Below are 16,415 nucleotides of genomic sequence, written 5' to 3'. Positions count from 1 at the left end.
ACAATGCAGTAATTTTCACAAATTGGACACAATATTATTAACCCCACGAATCATAGTAAGTTTGCATTGAAAAGTCATGTTTAAAAATAACTTAAAAAATTATAGGAACTTTTGCAAATTAGAATTCAGATATAATTAGAATTGATGCAAAATAAAACCCTATAAACCTTAGGGGTTTTCTCCCTTTTCCTTCTTTATGTTCTACCAGAACCAACAGGTTGCCCATAGCAACAGCCTTTGTTTTGTGTACATTGATGAGTTCAAGTAATGTTGATACTTGAACTGTGCGTTATGGACCAAAAGCATGAATGACCAAAGCTAGTGTTAAGGTTTTAGGCAGTGATTTCTAAACTGTTTGCCACGTGGGTCAAAAAGTAGAACGTTTTGTGTTTTTTGTTTATTTTACCAAATTAGCTCGTTAAGAATGTTTTAATTTAATCTACTCAACAATAAGCCAAATAGTGTTTAATTTTTTGTAGAAAAAATAAGGAAATCATTGTCCTTCCAAAGCATTAAAAAATATCTTGCATGTTTGCCTTATGAAAAATTTGCTTAAAATTCCAACATTTTGGGATTGTTTGCTATTTTCTTGATATTAAATTGTTTTCTTTAGCTGGATTTAACACATGGCTGCTTTTGAACAAAGTCGCTGTGTTGGAGGTCCTGTTTCTATGAAAATAAACAGAAATCAAAGAGCATGTGATAAAAGACTAATGCTTTGTGTTGTACGTTACATTTTCCATTTCAAGATATTCTTGGGGCAGCGAAACTTTTAAAAAAGGGTCGTTCTGCACCGACTGGGCTCATAGCGCATAGACCACACTTTGGACACCACTTTTTTAAATTTATTTATTCATTATTTGTTTATTTATGGCTTTTTTAAAATTATACTTTCTTAAAAACAGAAAGTATAACATGTTGATGTTAAGAAACCTTATAAAGATGCATCAAATGTTGTTCTAAAACTGAAATTAATCAGCTGTCTTATTTCTATCATCTTATGTTGGTCTCAGTTTGACATCAGTAACCTCGCCATTCCTTTCACAGGGTTTATACTACCTACACAGCAAAGGCAAAATGCACAGAGATATTAAGGTGAGCCTGAACTAAAGTCTGCTCCATGTTCTCTTAACCAGCATTTAATTACTCTGTTTTTAGTTTGCCTGTTTTAATCTATAAAACGTTGTGTGAATTATTTTTTAATAGAGATTTATAGATGTCAAACATTTAATGGCTAATTTCATCTCAGGTTAAGATAAAGTCCATTTTATTATTGTTATTATTATTGTACAATTTATAAAAGCATCATAGTTAATTAGAAAATTAATTTGAAACTCATGGGTACATTTTTTTGTATTGTCAGTATTTTTTTGTGCAAATGAGCAGAAAGTTTTTCTTGCTACTTTGTGGTATTTTTGGACTTTTATAGGGAGCCAACATCCTCTTGACAGACAACGGCTACGTTAAACTTGGTGAGATCCGACTCTTATCTTCTGTTTTTAAAGATCGAGTGAGATCAGCTTCATTTACCGACATGGGTTTTCTTTGGCTTATTTTTCTTATGCCCTTTTTTTTCTTCTTCCCTTAGCTGATTTTGGCGTGTCGGCTCAGATCACAGCCACTCTTGCCAAGAGAAAGTCATTTATTGGAACGCCTTACTGGTGAGTTTGATATGCGGGTATTGGTGCAGGTAGAGTGAAGTTAGACTGAAGCAGCCTCTCCCTGCTGCTTTGTTGGAGTCATGACTTAGTCACATTTTCATTGAAGAGTTAAACAAGGGATTTGGGGAAAAATATGCAAATTTTTGATTATAAGAAAAATAAAAGGAATTATATTTAGCTTCTACGTCTGTATCCTTTCATCTTCCACCATGGGTTTCTCTCTTAATCTAGGATGGCTCCAGAGGTGGCAGCAGTGGAGAGGAAGGGGGGCTACAATCAGCTGTGTGACATCTGGGCAGTGGGCATTACTGCAATAGAGCTGGCAGAACTACAGCCACCCATGTTTGACCTGCACCCGATGAGGTAAAGCTGCATGTGTGTGTGTGTACGTGTGCGCGCGAGTGTTTGTGTGTGCAAGTTTATTATTGACACACTGCTGAAGTGATTGCTGTGTGTTCTTGTTCTGTGTGAAACAATATCAGAACATACTGAACTAAAAAAAAAAAAGAGCTGTGGTTGTTTGGATGATTAGAATATTATGTAATGTTTAGATTGTTCTTGAAGGGTGATTTCACACCTCGACTCTGTGTCGAGGGACCAAAATTGTAATATTTGTTAGATTTTCAGCTGCTGCACTCTGTCAAAAGATTCCAACTAATTGGAAAACTTGTTCTCTTGGGCGCTGCACCAAAATCTGCTGAAGAAAACAAAATGAAAGCCTTCGAAGAAGACATGAGTGCAAAATGTAAACAAAGATGGAGCAGCGTCAGATTTTAGTGGCTGTCTTTGGTAAAAGACCACGAGTCATTTGTCCCTTTAGCATTAGACTCTCACGTTAGTTTTGATTGTATTTACCCAGAATCCACTGCGACTCGGTCCACTTTCTGCTTCTGAAGTGGTCTCTGGTCTGCTTGGCGTTCACATACGCATTCGAATCGCGGCAGAGTTCACGTCAGCCGAGCTGAGCCCCAGGTTTTTGGCGGACCAGAGTTCGCTTTTTTTTTTTAGAAAAAAAGTTTGACTATAGCGGACCACGAACGGACCCTCACTCTTATTTTCAAATTAAAACACTCTGATCAAAACTTAAGATTTGGTCAAGATTGGAATATTGCTTTATATCCGTTTTAAGAAAGTGTTTTTTCCTTTTTTCTATGATTTGAAAAATTTTTTTGGTACAATTCAAGACAACTACCATGCATAGTTCCACCACTATCATTTGTTTCCCTCTTCGTCCCATCCAGGGCTCTGTTCTTGATGACCAAGAGTAACTTCCAGCCTCCGAAGTTGAAAGATAAACTCAAGTGGTGAGAGTCATTGACTTCTTTATCATCTTCATGTTTATCAAAGAAGCTGTTGGCATTTTCATCAGAGCCATGGCATGAGTTATTTGAGGGTCAAAAGTTTAACTCTTTCTTCTGTTCTCGTTTTTCTTCTTCTCTGGTCTTGACAAACAGGACGAATAACTTCCATCATTTTGTGAAACTAGCTCTTACCAAGAACCCAAAGAAGAGGCCTACGGCAGAGAAACTGCTGCAGGTGAGAAATGAAACGAGATAGTTTTACTTCTTTAAAGGAAATAACCTGGAATGTTGTTTGTAAGACTTTATATCAGTTGCAGTTGTAGGAGAAACCTCGTCCCGTCTAAATGTCATGAAATCAAATTTTGATGCATTTAGATTAAAATAAAATTTAACCTAAATTAAAATTTTAAAATTTTAAATTTTAAAATTGAAATATATCCTATAAATATATCCTATAGATCACGATGCCTGAAAAAACGACACCGCATTTACTGGTTGCTTTATGAACCTATTAAATTACTGTTGTACTATACTTTACGTGTGTTATAATCTTAGAAACTCCCCTTGGAAATGCTTAAAGTGCTTGAATTTGATTTTGTGAAAGGCGTAAAAATGTTTTGGGTTTTCACACCTGATAGTCCGGTTGACTCGGTTCGATCGGGAACCAAAATTGAAACATTCGTTGCACTTTCACGCTGCAATGTGTCAAACCATCCAAAACCTTTTTTAAACCTGTTCACCCTCTCCTTTGCCTGAGAGGGCGCTGCACCAAGAACCACTGAAGGACACGACAGGAAAACCAGACAACAATAGAGAAACTTCCTTCTTCGCAACATGTAAACAAAAATGGAGTGGTGTCAGACTTTAGAGGTTGTAGGATTTAGCTAGACCACTAGCTATTTCTCCCACTAGCGCTAAACACACATATTTGTTTTGGGTGTATTTACCCAGAACTCCCTGCGGGTGCATTCACATCAGCCCTGTTTAGTTTGGAGGTGTTTTTTGTTTCAGCGCCACCACAGGCGAGGAGGTGAAACAGGTTTTTCAAAGGGTTTGGATTGTTTGATACATTGCAGTGTGAAAGCCAATCGCAGCTGAAAATACAAGAAATGTTGCAGTCCCCCCCCCCCAATTGAATTGAATCTACTGGACTATCAGGTGTGCAAACACCCTCAGCTGACCTCCGTCTCCCGTCTCTCCTCCAGCACCCGTTCGTCTCCCAGCCTCTCAGCAGGACGCTTGCGATCGAGCTGCTGGACAAGTCCAACAACCCCGACCACAGCACGTACAACGACTTCGATGACGACGAGCCTGAGCCCGAGGTAACCTTTCACCTTATGGGATTCCGTCTGCTTGAAAACTAAAGTGCTGCCAAGTATAAGAAGCAGATCAGTAAGGAAGTGATTGTGATTTGCTGGATTTTGCTTCTTTCCTCCCTTTCTTAAAATATGTCCTCATGTCTCCTCAGCTGGCTACTCACTGATCCCCAGCCGTCATATCCTCTTTCCTTGTGCTCTTTTTTTTTCGCCCTTGTTTATGTGACTCATTCTTTGCCTTTTTCTCCTTCTCCCCTGTTTCTCTATTCTTTTGCACTTTGTCACTCTTCTCTTTCCTCCGTCTTTTACCTCACTTTTCCTCTCTCCTCCATTTTTCTCCTGTTTTCCCCGCCTCCTTCCTCCCACTTAGTTTAAATACAGAGGTCATTTCCTCCCCATAAGCCCCGGTGCTCGACGCGCACCCCGCTTTGCGGCCCGTAGGAAGGTACTCGTGTCGGCTGCAGTGATGTCTTTCTAACACAAGCTGTCTGTTCTTTGAAAATGCTTCTGAATTCGAACTACAGCAGCGACTGAACACAGTTGAGAGTTTCCATTCTGTCCTCTGAATCCTGGTGTTGTCATGGAGTTCGGCTCTGGCATGTGACGCATTCATGGATTACCCATGCAGCTGCATAATTACTCTAAGCGTTCATGTTTTTTTGTGCTGATTTGAGTGTCGGCTGATTGTTAACTACCTTTTCTGGTCAGTATGTTAGTCTTTTTAACATTTTAATACCTTATGGTTTGAGTTGACAAATTTCTTAAAGCCATACATGATTCTGGGGTCAAAATGTTTTAGTTTTTCTGGAAAGAAATTGCCACAGCCTCTCATTTATTATCGACTAACCATGGCCACATCATCGCTAAGCAAACATCTGTAATTCATCCCAGGTCTGTGAGAGCAGCAGCTGGGATGAAGATGTGGTTGATGAAGAGAGCTTCCAAAGCTTCACATGTTCTAGTTCTCTAAACTGATTTCTTATAGACACAATTAGAAGAATCATTCACTTGTCTTAAACGGTCAACTCCAACCTTTGACAGAAATCTATGCAAAATACAACACAAAAAACATTTGCAAGGTTCTATCCTTTGCAAAGCCAAAACTCAAATCGTTTTTCTCATTTTGTTGTGCCGATCACGGAGCTCGGTGTATTTTATTGGGATTTTATGTGAAGTGCAGTGTGCTATTGTGAAGTGAAAGGAAAGAAAAGTATTTTAAATACATCTTTTAAGACATAAAGATTATTAAAGAGTCCTTTGAATTTGTATTCAACCTCTATCTGTCATATTTTGTAGAAATAGTTTATTTAGGTATACATCTCTACCAGCTTTGCACATTGCTTGTGAATCTCAATTTTCAAATCTTGCCGCAGATTCTCAGTTGGGTTTAGGTCTGGACTTTGACTTGACCATCCTAACAAAGCACACATGATTATGCTTTGATTTAAGCCAATCAGGTGTAGCATTTGCTACAATGGATGTTTAGCGTTTCCCTGTCCTTGTTGGGGGAGAAAAATATCTCCAAAACATGTTGCTGCAATCACCATATTTTACTGTGTGGTTGTTGTACTCAGTGTCAGGTGAACAGTATTTAACACGAACAGGACAAAATTAAAATTCTGTATAGAAATTGTAGCACACACCTTAGTTCCATGTATAAGTCAGGTGACTTTTGGTTGCACTTGATTTTATTTGCGTTTCAGAGTAAAAGGGGGCCGAATACAAATTCTCTCCATGTTTCCAGATGTATTACCATAAAAAAACTATTTATTATTTTTCTTTCCACTTAGCAATTATACACTATTTTCTGTTGTGTTATCATAAAATCCCACTAAAAGACTATGAGAGACTATGGTTGTAATTTTACAAAGTATGAAAAATTTAAAGAAGTTAGTGTGATAAAGTTTATGGATTCCCATCTTCACCCGCATTTTAAAGGATGCAGATAAAAATTATACTTTAGGTTGAGAAGCCATCTTCATCTCACATTTCCTGTTGAAGTTTCTAACCACTCTTACGGGACTGTCATGAGAATGGATTTAATATTGACGAATCTACTTGATGACTATAATTATTTTCATTTTTGGATTGAGATCTCCAGTTCTTGATCAGGCATGGAATGAGTTTGTGGTGTGTTAAGGTTTCCTGTGAAAAAAACATATCTACTTCCTGAGATTAAACGCTTAAGATATGATGTCAAATTATGTCAAATTTGTTTTTTTATTTCAATTCTTGGAAGCTGGGAGGGGAAATAAGACTTCAAATTATTGATATGTTTGTCTGTGGAATTGTAAAAAAACAAAACTAAAACTTAAATTTCTTGGATTTTTAAGACTACTAAAGGTTTTGATGCTGCCAGTGCAGAAAGATTTGTTTTTCAGTGACTCAGTTGCTACGTTTTTGGTCTCTGGCCAAAAGCAGTGGCTAGTTGTTTTTGCTGTGTCTTTGAATGCTGCGCCACAGGAAATGGCAGAAGGATTAGGCCTTTTTCTTTAAGACCAGCGGTAGTCTTAAGTGCAACGTAAACATCATATCTAACATTTGAACTGCTCTGCTCTTCACTTTTAGTCTCCGGTCTCAGTTCCTCATCGGATCCGCTCCACTAGCAGGAGCACAAGGGAAGGAAAGACTCTGTCCGAGATAAACTGTAAGTCGGAGCGCACTGTCTTCTTTTTTCTTGCTCTCATTTCATGTCCGTTTGCCAAACTCATATTCCCCATTGTCCCTTCACAGTCGGACAAGTGAAGTTTGATCCTCTTCTGAGAAAGGAGACAGAACCTCATCACGAGCCGGTGAGTAATGAGGCTTGGCTTTATATGTGTATGCATGTGAACGAGACTGTGTGGTTTGAATTGCACCTGAATTGTTGTTCCCAACATCGCAATATGAAGCACTCGTTTTTGTCACTCCAAAGGGAACCGTATATGAGCTGGGTTTTTTATAAAATACATTACTGTCAATAGTCTCTGATCTTTCCCGCTTGAAATTCTTTTGATTTGGTTCATGTAAAGTCAGTTGGTTCTTTAATAAGATTAGTAAGTAGAGTTGGTTGACAAGCAAATAAAGGTAAATGAGATCAGCAAGTAAACGATATCAGTTGGTAAGTTAGTTTAGGAAAAGCGGATAATAGTAAAGGTAGTTAGTAATGTTTGAAAATGTGCATAGTTAGTTAGGTTAGTAAGCAATTGCAGTGAATGGCGATGCAAAGTCAGTGGGCTAAGTAGTGTATAAATGTAAAGTGAGTAAGCAATTTAAGGGTTGTAGGGTTAGTTAGTAGGTATGTAGCTAAAACAAGTTGGTAAAGCTCATAAGCAAATGAGTAAACTTTGAAAATGTATAATTGAACAGATTTTTTTGCCTTGAAACAACATTTGTTGTGAATTTTCGCTATATAAACAAATTGAATTAAGTCAAGTTTGATAAGTAAGTTTAGTTTATCAGCAAATATGGTTAGTAAATAAGTTTAAGTGGTAAGTAATGTTGGTAACTTAAGTTTTCAAGTAAATTAGTGTTACCTGTCAACCCTACATTATTGACAAGTAAGGTTAGATGACAGGGAATGTTAGTAAGCGTAGTAACTAAGTACATTTGGAAGGTAACCAAGTTAACTTAGTTATTAAGTAAATATGATTACTCAGTCAATTTACTTCATTTGTAAGCAAACTTGGTTAGTTACCTGGGTGAAAAGTGTTTTGCACATTAGCAGGAGGGTTAACCACCCAAAGTTTACTCATGTTAGTTTGAAGTCGATGTGATTTTCTTCATCCAAGGGATTTTGAAACAGTAACACACAGAAGCTAATAGTCTGAGTTTATTGCTTTGTTGTATTTTGTGTGAAACCCACAATTCTGATTTCGATTTAATGTCACACCTAAAGAGTGTTTCATTTATAAGACGGAAAACCAGGATATGGCCCATTGCTAGTCTTAAATGTGACTGTTTACTACTTTAATTGCTGCATTGAAGCTAAAAAACAACAAAGTCTGTCCTGTAGTCAAATTGAACGGTGCATTTCTCTGGCGCTAAAACACATTTCTGGATGAAACCAAAACCACACATTTGGGTTTGACAGTTTTGAGGAGGAACATGAAACACACCTGCTGTCTCTTTCTATTGTTTTTAGACTCCCTGAAATGGTTGGTGCTTTTGAATTTTGCTTTTAGAAAGCAAATAGGATGGGGCAGCTTCTGGACACAAGACACTTTACTTCCACATTTTCACCTTTCACATCTACCTTCCCCTCTGTCGCCTCTGTTCTTGTTGGCTGAAATAAAGTCCAACTACAATTAAGTCAACCCCCTGCCTTTCCCTGTCCTCTGTGCAGCTTCACCCATACAGTTTATTTAAATAATATCACTTTGTCCCTAAAGCCACATTCACTCGGATTTCTTTCTTTCTTTTCGGTTTCAAATCTGTTTTTGAAACTTGTAACACATTTTGTTTTCAGCTTTTTCTTCTTCATCACAAACTTTCACCTTTTTGACGTTGATTCACTCAGCCAACTTGTTTCACAATGGAGTCGATGCTTTACCATTACCACATTATTCTAACAATTGATAACTTCTCTAAATAGACCAAATTGACAGCACAATGAAAACTGAAGCAATTTTTACATGGCACCGGTTCATAATGACTGCCATTTAAATGCTCCAGGTAAAATAAACATGCTTCATTCATATCTAACTACAGAGAATCCAATTTGTTCGCAATACATGCATCCAGTTCAGTCCCATTTTAACACAATATGGTCAAACATCAGTCATAGCAGACCTTATGCTACATCAGATAAAATCATGACCCATTCCTGCTTTTTTTGAGCTCTTAGTAACTTTAATAAAGAAAAGGTATAAAATTGATTTATAGCTGATTAGAGCCAGTTGCTTTTTATCCTTTTTGATTTATAAACGGATGTGTTTACATTCTTTTTTTTTTTTTTTTTTTAATAGATATAAGATTTTGTTCCTTGATTAAATGTTATTGATTCTTTCCTTTTGGGTTTTCTGGTTATTAAATAACATCCTCCTCTATTATTTTTCCCTTCTCCTCTGTTGACTTTAATTACCCCACCTGTTCTGTGTCTTTTTAGCTCTGGTTTTTAGACTTAATCTTTTCACTCATTCATCTTCCTTCTCACCCTTGTGCCTCGTTTCCTCTCTGTTATCTATATAAGTCCAAGTTAATGTATTAACTGAGGTCTCTCTCGCTCTGTCTTGCTGACCAGTGTGATTCTGAGCCCTATCTGGACTGTGTTGAGGAGCTCTACTATACCGCGAGATCTAATCTGGTAGTACTCCCTCTGTCTCTCCCATTATTCGTCATCCGTCTATCTACATACTAGCTGGCTTTTTTTTCTCCTCATAGTTTACACCTCTTATCTCCGCTTCCACCTCTTTCGTACGTTCCCTCTTGTTCTTCATAATCTCTTATGAAAAGAAAAAGTCTTTGTCCTTATCTTTCCAATTTTTTGCTCTCTGAGCCACTGTTGTCTCTCTTTTTGTTCACTTTTAGGTGCACAATGTTTCAAATATATTTACAGTGCCTTGCAAAACTAGTCTCTCCTCTTGAACTTTTTCACATATTCATTCATGTTGCAGCCAAAAACTTGAATGGGGCTTCCCCCCCCCCCCTTCTGATATACGACACAAAGGTACACAAAATTATAAAGAGGAAGAAAAACAATGCAGTATTTTCAGACTTCTGCAAATAGAGAGTTTCTCAAATGGGTTTTGTCTGGGCATGCTCAGTTGGGTGCTACAACCACAGTTTTTTTTATGATGTGGTTGGGCTGTTCAATTTGGGGGTTATTTGATCATGAATGTGACTTGTAACAAACTAAAGAAGTTTCTCAGGCTGTTTTTTGACAATGGCTGTCATCTTGCCACCGTCTCATAAAAGCCAGACCTCTTAGCTGCGTCTTTGGAGAGCCTTGTTGTCATGTTTAGAGTAGAGATGCACCGATATGATTGAAGCGATAGCCGATATTTACCGATGTTATATCTCATTATTCTTTTGGATATTCATCCCTGACTTCACCTCTGCTACAGGTAAACTCCCCACAATCCTGCGCCATACTTGGTCATGTGACGTGTTAAAAATGACTAATATCTGACAGTAACATCGCATATCGGCCGATGTGATGTTAGTGTCAGAATAGTGTGCGTATTCCTCACCCCTTCTGTATTCAGAAGGTTTGAATGAAGCTCTGTGAAGTGTTTTCAAAAGTTCCAGTATTGCTTCATGATTTTCTGCTGTAAACCTTGGTCTATTGCCACTTTGCTGTCTAATGTTCTATAAGAAACATTTGAGGCCTTCTCAGAACAACAGAGACGTTTTTACCGGGTTTTATTTTGGGTCACTATAATAAAGTTGGCCTGAAACCCTCTGCCACATTCTCCAAATTTTTCTGTAAAAAAAGTTTGATGATAATTTTTTTTCTCTACGTTAATCTGTCACAAAAAAAGTCCCAGTGAAACACATTAAATACGTTTAAGTAGTTGATTGAAAAACTCTGTGAAAGTTCAATAAGTATGAAGATGTTTGCAAGGCTCTGGACGTAGATCCTCACGATGTTGATCCATCTCTTCTGGTCCGTCCGTGTTTCTCTCTCTTCACCTCTTTTCCGACTTTCCGCTTCACTAACTGGTGCTTCAGGTGTTATTGTCACATGATTATCACTGTTGTTATTCTCTTGTTATGCTGTATATGAAATGCGTCCTGTGACAAACATACAAATGTACAGAAGGTTAGAGGTCCGAGTCAAACACAGAGCTGGGACTGTGAAAAGATCTTGCATCAGTCTCATACTGTACATGTGCTGAAACTCTTGAGTGTTTGCTGTGTTGTGCTGTTGTTGTTTTTTTTCAGCATATCTGATCTTTTTCTTCACAGACTCTCACCTTCTCTGTTCTAACCTGAATTTTGTTTTCTTACTTCTGACCGGCTGTAGTTCACTACAAGCACGGAACCTCTGATTTTTTTTTTTTTCTAAATTTTTTTTTATTATTATTTTTCAGTACGTGTTCTTTCCTGTTGCATGCTTAATTCTCTTTGTCTTGTAAAATGTTCATGCAACACAACAATGCTCTGTCTGTGGCTTTATGTAACAGATCCTAAGCCCAGCTTTTGATTTATATTGGTCTAAGTTGATCTAAATGCGAGGCAGCTGATGCAGGGGATTTAAAACAGAGTTTAATAGTAAATATGTTGAATCTAATTAATGCCAGCTTCCTGATCTATCAGTACTTTTACTATCTGGTATTAGATAGTCTTACTTCTAAAACTTAGCGAGCCTAACCATAACTAGAACACTTTAAAGTAGTTTTAAGTTAGTCCTGAATCTGGACTATGGCTTTTTTCAAATATAAGTTGACATATACAATTAAAAATAAGTATTTTTAGCAAACAGTTCAAACCTTTACTCAATTCCTGTTTGGTGTCTTAAGTTAAAATAAAAAATAGCTTTAGCTTCAAATAATCAACAAAAAGGCTGGAATATATTTCACTTTTAAATTATATCAATTTGTCCACCTTGGGATTATTAGAAAACAGACGTTTTGTGACCAAATGTGGTTAAATTACACAAGATATTATTTTTTAAGTGATCTTTTTTTCCAAATCAAAAGAGTCACAACTTAAGTGTAAAGTATAACTCTGGCAAAATTATTTGAACAATTCAAATAGTTTTGGTTACTGTATTTATTTCTGTAGTCAGTCATTTATTCACTTTGCTGTAGATATCAATCAGTAAGTGTAATAATAAAAAAATTATCTTGACTGAAAAATACAAAAAGTGGCATAGAAATTTATAAGCACATCATACCAAATTTACCCAAACTCAGTTTTCAAGCTTCCAGGATATATTCGGGTTTTTTTTTTTTTTTTGTAGAAATAATTAAATAAATAAATAGAAATTTGAAAAACAGTTTAGATATTTTACTAGTAAGGATTGTAAAACAATGGAAAGCTTTAATAAGATAATTAGTGTTAGAGGGGGAAAAATGTATAAACTTTAGGATTAGTGTATTGAATCTATAAAATATAAAATTCCAAGGTGGTATTTATTTAGTTTCTTGTCATTTAGGAAAATTTGTCCTATTGCTGTCATGAAGAAACGATTGCATGTGATACACAGGACTACGATACTAACATGATTTCTTTTTCTTTTAGGACTTGCAGCTGGAGTACGGCCACGATTCACCAAGTTTGCTGGGAGGAAACAAGTAAGTAGATGATTTTAAATATTCAGCTTTGCTCATTTCTCCCTCTGTAATACATGTTTTAGTGTTCAATCAATAGACCAGTCAAAACTATCGAGATTAGGGGGTGTGGACTATACTTTGTTCTAAAATTAATGCCGACGAAGCGTTAATTTTACAACAATTTTGTGAAAAGGCACTTATTTCTGTCTGCATCTTAAACAGAAGCCTTCTCAAGTCTGTCGAGGAGGAACTTCAGCAGAGGTGAGTCTGAGCCTTTTTCTTTTTTTCACTTCTGGTTGGACCGACGTGTTGAACTGCGAGTGTGTATTTTAACCGCATTCACTCATCAGCGAATCATTTAACGGCAGGACTAACGCTGCCAATCACACGTCACTAATGCCGTCGTAATAATGACTTCAGTGCTGTCACGGCTCTCACGTTCCAGGTTCTGCTTCCCTTGTTTGTTTTTTTTCTTCTTCTGCGGCTTGCTTTATGCTGCGACTGGAAAATGCTGGATTTCTTAGGAGCTTCCTGCAGAGAGCATGGCTCGCACACACGCACACACACACACACACATTCACACACATGCAATGAGTCACACATATAAAGATGCAAGCGACTTAATTCTACCAAAACATACTGACAAGACGTTGGAGAAATTCTTATGCGCTTAAATGATAATTGTTGTTGTCCATGTGCTTTTTGATATTCTGAGAGATTTTGTGAGCTGCTGGAGAAAACAGTCCCTTTATTAGCTTTTTTTCTTTCTTTTTTTTTTTTACATTTTTAAAAATGCAGTTTTCTAGTTTGAGACTCGATAAATAAATGAGTGATCTCACTTTGTTGTATTATGTAGAACTGCTCTTATTAGATAGTAAAATTCACACTTTCATGCATATTTAAGCAGGAAAGACTATAGTGCCTTCATGAAGACACTATAACTGGTTACATATCAGGACTGTTGACTTTGATGATTGATAGTTATAACAAATGTATCAAAAAAGCCAAAAAAAATGTTAACTGAAGCTTAAAAGACTTTGTAAGCTTTAAGCTGTTATTTTGTTCCCAGATTTATTGACAGCGTAGCTCTGGGTCAGTTAGAAGCGTACAGGTGTTGGAGGGTTTAATAAAAAGAAGATGAGACAAATACTTCTGGTTGAAAAGCAAAAGTAGGTTTTCTGTTTGAGAATATTCAGATGTGGACAAAGTTGTTGGCACCCCTGGTAGAAGATGGGTTTAAAATATGAGCTATTTTCTTCTTTTACTGCTACAGCAACTTTTCACAGGAAAATAAAATCTTGGTGCTTCTATTGAGTGGGTAAAAATAAAGTTAATCTGTTTTTAAGTAGATTACTGTTAATGATGCCCCTTGCCAACCATTAAATGTAATAGTAATATTTACTGAAGTAATATTTTTATTTTTGCCATCCTTTTTAAGTTTAACAAAATTTCTAGGTACTTTTATGACTTTAGAACTTTTTTCCATAAATATAGTCTCAATGACTATTAGATGCTATCACTATAGGAACCAGTTGTTTGAGGAAGATGCCACAGGCAAAAAGTTGTTTTGTTTTTTTTTGTCTTACCAAAACAAATGTAAATATAAAAAAAATGTTCTGAGACTCTAAGTTGATCCTCTGGGTTTGGTCAGATAAACACTACACTTAAGCTTTTAGGCTACAAAGCTCCAGGTTAGCGTCTGAGCTTCTGCCTCACAGACTCCACCACTCTGCTCCTTCAGACTAGCTACTTCTCAGTGAAACGCTGGAAAAAATTTACTAAAGGGTTATTAGAGGGGCGCCTTCCTGAAGGCTGAGTTTCAGAAATAACAGGAATTTTTGAAGAGGGAGAGGCCCAGAGTAAAATTTCTTCTGTCATATTTGATATTTAAAGCATTTTTTTAACAACTGAAGTTACCATAACTACTTGATTGTGCTATGAAATGGCACTATGTGCCTGAATAAAATTTGCTGGTAAACAGAAAAGATGTCATTAATGATGCATAACGTTTTGCCAAATCAACACAGAAGTTGTTCAGTGTGAGATTCTGCTCCATGCTGTAGAAGTTTTATTTATTTTAAGATATCTTTTTTTTCTTTTACATCTTTACCTGGGGTGCCAATGAATTTGTCCGGGTTTATATGGGATAAGTTATCTCCAGCGATAACAATGAGGCCACAGAAAGTATTTAGTGGAGAAGTGTTAAGTTTCAATCAGCAGAGTGAGAAAGGTTGCCGTTAAACCCGAGGGACTTGTGTATTATTCTGCTGGACTGGAATCCTTCAGTCCTTGCAGATCTGCCCTGAGTTTAGATCTTAGACGTAGTGTGTGAACTGAGCTTTACTCAGCTCTCCCTCCCCCTCTTCCCTCCTCCTCCTTCTCCTGTTGTCATCTCCCATCCCTATTTGCTTGATCTTGCCCCCATTACTTCTCTCCCCCACTGCAACAAAATCTACCCCCCTTCTCCTTCCCCAACCCTCCGATCGTCCCCTCCTGTCTTCCCCTCCTCTCCCAGGGGCCATGTTGCACACTTAGGGGATGATGAGGATGAGGATGATGATGGTGCAGATGATGATGAAACTCACACTCAGTAAGTTCCCGCTCAGTCTCAGAAACTGGAAGCCTTTCTCTCGTTGTCTCCACATCTTTTTCTCCTCGCGAAGGCCAAAAGATGAGTTTGAGAGGGAAACGAGGAGGAAGGCTTCTCGTCTTCTCCACAGTTTCATCCACGCGTCTCCATGCAGCACGAACCACCATCATGCCGCCTGTGTGTGTGTGTGTGTTTTTCACACTGCATCTGCTGTCTGATGTGAGGTTTTAAAGCTACTAACAGTTACTGTGAAGGCCTCAAATGCACTGAATTAGAAACATGTTTTAAAATCAGGTATTTTTACCGTCAGGGTTTTCCACATTTCAACATAACAAACACAACTTTATTGCGTTTTAGTTGGATCTTATGTAAAAGAGCAGAGTGATGATGCATAATTGTGAAATAGAAAGCGTATGATGTATGGTTTTCAACTTTTTTTAAGAAATAAAAATCTGAATGTAGCTGTATTCAGGCAATTTTTTGGTATATCCAAAAAATAAAAAATCCAGTATGAAATTGTGAATAAAGTCCACCTGTTTGTATCTAAACCTCAGTATAAAGATGCCCTTTGAGGACCTGAGCAGTTTGTTAGAGATTATTACTGAATGAAAAGCACAATGAAGACCAAGTAACACAACAAATAGGTCAGGGTGAAGGTTGCAGAGACAGTATTTTCCAGTTGAGATCACCCTTCAGCTAATGTGTTAATAGAAGAGCTGAATTTTTTTGTCTCTTTAGCATTTAAACTTGATTTTAGATATATAATTGAAGATAAGGTATTATTGTATGACAGCATACCTAAAACAGATACTTCTCGCGTTGTTCACCTGTGATGAGATTCGGAAAATTGACTGATGTATTGTGGGTATTCTGACTGACGTCCTACCGTAGCCAATTAGGCAACATTAGCAACAGAGTTAGCAACACTTTGCAACTATAAAACTGAGGCCATGAGTGGGGGAAAAAAAATCACTTCCTGAAGCACAAAAACACACAAAAATTTAATGAGAACTTTGATTCTGTTGAGGGAGATTTGCTACAGTTCATGTTGTGTCATTGCTACATGGTGGGTATCAACATCGCTAAAATTAGCTGTGTAGCATTAACTTCCACTCAATACTGTGTTGGTGTAGCGCTTAAGCATTAGCAGAACTAATGTTTATGATTAGCGACTTAGCGTTAGCACAGCTAACATTTTAGTCAGTACCTACCTTTAGGGTATAAAACAATATCCCAAGCACAGAACACTGTTCAATCCATCATCTGACAATGTAAAGACAAAAACACAACTGTAAACCTACCAAGACATGGCTGTTCTCTTAAAATGAAAAACAAGGAGAAGCATTTTT

At 37.2% G+C, this 16,415-nt stretch overlaps 1 protein-coding gene across 10 annotated transcripts in view; it reads left to right on the top strand.

Annotated features, from left to right (window-relative positions):
* LOC103476458 (mitogen-activated protein kinase kinase kinase kinase 3) overlaps positions 1 to 16,415 on the top strand; it is a 50,842-nt gene that overhangs the window by 18,278 nt on the left and 16,149 nt on the right. For 4 of the 10 annotated variants that reach the window (XM_008428831.2, XM_008428830.2, XM_008428825.2 and 1 more), the window contains exons 6-19: positions 1,048 to 1,095; positions 1,430 to 1,472; positions 1,589 to 1,661; positions 1,893 to 2,024; positions 2,903 to 2,965; positions 3,116 to 3,197; positions 4,168 to 4,284; positions 4,649 to 4,723; positions 6,847 to 6,925; positions 7,012 to 7,070; positions 9,500 to 9,562; positions 12,445 to 12,497; positions 12,699 to 12,737; positions 14,992 to 15,066. In XM_008428831.2, the coding sequence (XP_008427053.1) occupies positions 1,048 to 1,095; positions 1,430 to 1,472; positions 1,589 to 1,661; positions 1,893 to 2,024; positions 2,903 to 2,965; positions 3,116 to 3,197; positions 4,168 to 4,284; positions 4,649 to 4,723; positions 6,847 to 6,925; positions 7,012 to 7,070; positions 9,500 to 9,562; positions 12,445 to 12,497; positions 12,699 to 12,737; positions 14,992 to 15,066 (1,001 nt within the window). The remainder of the gene's footprint in view (positions 1 to 1,047; positions 1,096 to 1,429; positions 1,473 to 1,588; positions 1,662 to 1,892; positions 2,025 to 2,902; positions 2,966 to 3,115; positions 3,198 to 4,167; positions 4,285 to 4,648; positions 4,724 to 6,846; positions 6,926 to 7,011; positions 7,071 to 9,499; positions 9,563 to 12,444; positions 12,498 to 12,698; positions 12,738 to 14,991; positions 15,067 to 16,415) is intronic. The other 6 variants (XM_008428832.2, XM_008428828.2, XM_008428836.2 and 3 more) reach the window with 4 other exon arrangements.

This window comes from Poecilia reticulata, linkage group LG15 (genome assembly GCF_000633615.1).
Source record: "Poecilia reticulata strain Guanapo linkage group LG15, Guppy_female_1.0+MT, whole genome shotgun sequence".
Taxonomy (NCBI): domain Eukaryota; kingdom Metazoa; phylum Chordata; class Actinopteri; order Cyprinodontiformes; family Poeciliidae; genus Poecilia; species Poecilia reticulata.
Note: the sequence above shows the minus strand (reverse complement) of the source record. Positions and strands in the feature narration are given on the sequence as shown.